This window comes from Austrofundulus limnaeus, unplaced genomic scaffold (assembly GCF_001266775.1).
Source record: "Austrofundulus limnaeus strain Quisiro unplaced genomic scaffold, Austrofundulus_limnaeus-1.0 Scaffold45, whole genome shotgun sequence".
NCBI lineage: Eukaryota > Metazoa > Chordata > Actinopteri > Cyprinodontiformes > Rivulidae > Austrofundulus > Austrofundulus limnaeus.
Window position 1 is genome coordinate 1,915,428 of NW_013952447.1, and position 3,652 is coordinate 1,919,079.

The 3,652-nt window shown below is 40.1% G+C and overlaps 1 protein-coding gene across 2 annotated transcripts in view; it reads right to left on the reverse strand.

Annotated features, from left to right (window-relative positions):
• Positions 1–3,652, reverse strand: part of adar (adenosine deaminase RNA specific) — a 26,826-nt gene that overhangs the window by 10,121 nt on the left and 13,053 nt on the right. The window contains exons 6-8 of one of the 2 annotated variants that reach the window (XM_014007907.1): positions 3,326–3,461; positions 2,800–3,032; positions 371–527 (exon numbers count right to left, since the gene is read on the reverse strand). In XM_014007907.1, the coding sequence (XP_013863361.1) occupies positions 371–527; positions 2,800–3,032; positions 3,326–3,461 (526 nt within the window). Of the gene's footprint in view, positions 1–370; positions 528–2,793; positions 3,033–3,325; positions 3,462–3,652 lie in introns of both variants that reach the window. The other variant, XM_014007906.1, reaches the window with a different exon arrangement.

Here is a 3,652-nt window from a genome sequence, read left to right on the forward strand (position 1 = left end):
ATGGTAAACCGTGGCTAACGATGGTAAACCGTGGCTAACGATGGTAAACCGTGGCTAACGATGGTAAACCGTGACTAACGATGGTAAACCGTGGTTAACGATGGTAAACCGTGGTTAACGATGGTAAACCGTGGCTAACGAGGGTAAACCGTGGCTAACAATGGTAAACCGTGGCTAACGATGGTAAACCGTGGCTAACGATGGTAAACCGTGGCTAACGATGGTAAAGAGTGGCTAACGGTGGTAAAGCGTGGCTAACGGTGGTAAAGCGTGGCTAACGATGGTAAAGCGTGGCTAACGGTGGTTAGCTGCATTTTTAACTTCTGGTCATTATTCGTTTTTAAAGCGATAAAGTCGCAGATTTTAGTACCTCCGTTGGGATGAGCTCTCCAGTTCGTGCGGCCTTCTCAGCTTCTCCAATCAAAACCCTTAAAGCAGCGTCGGCTGCTTCCTGCTTTCCCTGTTTCTTGTTGGAGGCGCACACTGCAGGGAACCAGCGACCACCCAGCTTGGCCTGGTAGGTGAACCTAAACGAGAGAGGAAAATGAAATCAGGTCGGTTTCCACTCTCACTTTAAAAAAAACTATCAATTGAAACTTAAAAACATTTGAAACAGAGAAAGAGACACACAAATGTATCCAAGATGCTTAAGACACTTTACAACCCAATCAGTGCCCTCATGTAGCCACACACACACACGTTCATACAGCTCTACTACACATCTACAGCTAATCTGAGTAAATCCTTTGATAGAGACTAATCAGTGCTTTAGATCAGGGCTTACCAAACGTTTCCATGCCACGGCCCCCCTTACAAACCAACAAACAATGCTACAAATATATAAAGAAACATAACCTTTAGAATGTTTTTCTTCATGATAATTATTATCTTTGTTTAGCATAAGGATTTATATTAACTAACATGTTTTAAACACTATAATATACCCCTGAAAAAACAACTTTTCAACAAACTGTTGAAAAATATTAAACCTCTCTTAAATAACATTCAAATATTATAACTATTTTTAAATAATTATTCAGTTTTACGATAATTATATAAACATTTATTAGATTTAATCTGAACATTTTTGCCTTTTTTTTTCTTATTTTCTCTTCAGCTTTCTGACACCCCCCTAACGCCACCCAGGGGTCCGAGGCCCCCACTTTGAAAAATGCTACAGATCACATTCCTATATAACTGGGCAATAAAACAATAACAATATATATAAAAATAAACACATGATCAATTTCAATAGAAAATATGTCTAATATAGTGCTCAAGACTTCACTGGACTTCGATCCAGAACCGCACGGCATTCTGGGAGATGTAGGCAGAGGAAAGRCTTCAGCTGCTCGACCTCACGGCTCAGCTAAGTAAGGCTGGAGGCATCAACTAACTCAATCACTCTTTGGTAATCTAACATCCTGCTGAGTAACCTGCAGCAGTTTCATGTTTCACCATGGTGCCTCAGAACTGCTTCAAGGTAAAAAAAAAAAAGAACGTTAAAAAATCAATTTAAACAGGAAACGAGTGCAACAACTCAAGGAAACGTGGATAAAAGAGGAAAGGTCACCAGAATTAATCCGTCTTTTTCTCCTGATCCTTATTTCAAAATAAATAAATAAATAAAATAGGTAAAACAAGATCATGCTGGAGGTCATGTGGGGCGAAAAAGCTGGTCATATATCTTTTGGAGTTGTCCTAAGTTACTTCCTTATGGGAGGAAAATCAAAGCAAATGTTGAAAATGTTATTGGGACCAATTTCGCTTTAAACTTTGAAACTATGTTCTTAGGAAAACGGCCAAACAGTGTAAAGGGGTTTTATAAAACACGTTTAATACAATGCTAACTGCCAGTAATAAAAGCAATCACTCAGAAATGGATGACGGACAAAATAAAAGACTGGATGTTGTTGTTATTGTTATTATTTCTATCATGTTTTTTCTTTATCTTCCAGAAGAAGGCGCACCTGGACCAGTCCTGGACCAGTTCTTCTGTGTTTGTCTGTGTCTCTTTCCTGTCCTCCAACCAGCCGGTCGAGGCAGATGGTCTCCTGTCCTGAGCCTGGTTCTGCTGGAGGTTTCTTCCTGATTAGCAGGGAGTTTTTCCTCTCCACCATTTGCTCAGGATGGGAGACTGTGATGAAGTGATTCAACACAATCTGCTGCTTTCTTCTTTACATTGTTCTTTTTATGTACAGTGTCCTGAGACAACGTATGTTGTGACTTGGAGCTATATAAATAAACTAAACGTGAACTTGAACTGGATAAACATCATTCAAGATATCCACCGGATGGAGGAACTGACTTTTAAATTGAAACTGGAGCAGAAGTTGGACACCATGGTTGACTTACATGAACATTAGATCTGAAACTAATGAAAATGAAGTGAACCCATCGTTCTTTAGCTACTTTGTTCTGTTTAATTAATATTTGCTTATTGTTTTTACATATATGTATTTTTTCCACCTTTATATAAAAACAGGAGAAGAAGAAGAAAACAGGATACCGGATATTTAATAATCACATGAAGGGTTATAACAACTGGATTAACATAACTAAATGAAAGAAAATTTGTAAAATGTGGTATTACTTTCTGTAACTAGATGAAACTCATTTTCTTCATGTTATTTCTAAAAAAATAAAAATTTGAATTAAAAAAATAGGTAAAACAAAAACCTAACCAATAATTATCAATATCAACTGATATGAAACACTTTTATCCTGATTCATGTTCAAACAATAAATCCAGCAGACTGAACAGCTCAGTGCACATAAACATCTGCAACTCACACATACTTCGGCTCGTGCGGTGGCCCCGACTGGCCCACCAGGCGGATCTCAGCAGCGAAGCCTCGAGCCCTGGCGTACTCCAAAAGCCCGGACACTGCGTTGTTGTTCAGGTGATTGATGAGGTCCCCAACTCCTGCCTCGTGGGCCGCTCGCAGCTCGTTTTCCGTCAGAGGAGGCAAAGAGGGACAGGGGGTCTTGGAGGCATCGTCATCGAGGGAAGGAATGAGGGGCAGCTGAGGCTGGAAAAGACGGAGGAGTGATTAGATAAATGTGAACGAGAAGAGGAATTACTGAGCTGAAAACGTGCTTATGTTTAATCTGGTCATTTATTGATTCTTATTCCTCTTGTAGGAAACGTGCACGCTGTGTTTCCTCCTAAAATAAGACTTGTTCTCCATTAGCAGCAGTCTGAGTCTTGTAGTGACAACACTGATGGTTTGGCTGCAAAGCTCACTGCTTTATACAACAAATAAATACAGGTAAAAGTGCTAAACAAATTCAGATCTTCAACATTTTGTTTTCCACTCGTTACCTTGTTGAGCTGCAGTTTCCCGTCAGCCATCAGCTCTTTGACAGCCTCCTCTGCAGCCAGCTGGCGGGCCGCCTTTTTGCTCGGAGCGGAGGCCTCCGAAAACAAAACCTCTCCGACCTTCACCCTGAACATGAACCTGAGCGCAGGACAGAGGAGGTACAAAAGGTTAGAGGAGACAAGGAGATGATTATTTTGGTCTGTAATCGAGGTTGTACACTTGATGACTTTGACAGAACTACCGTATTTATTCATGTATAATACGACCTCATGTATAATATGATCTCATGTATAATACGATCTCATGTATAATACGACCTCATGTATAAT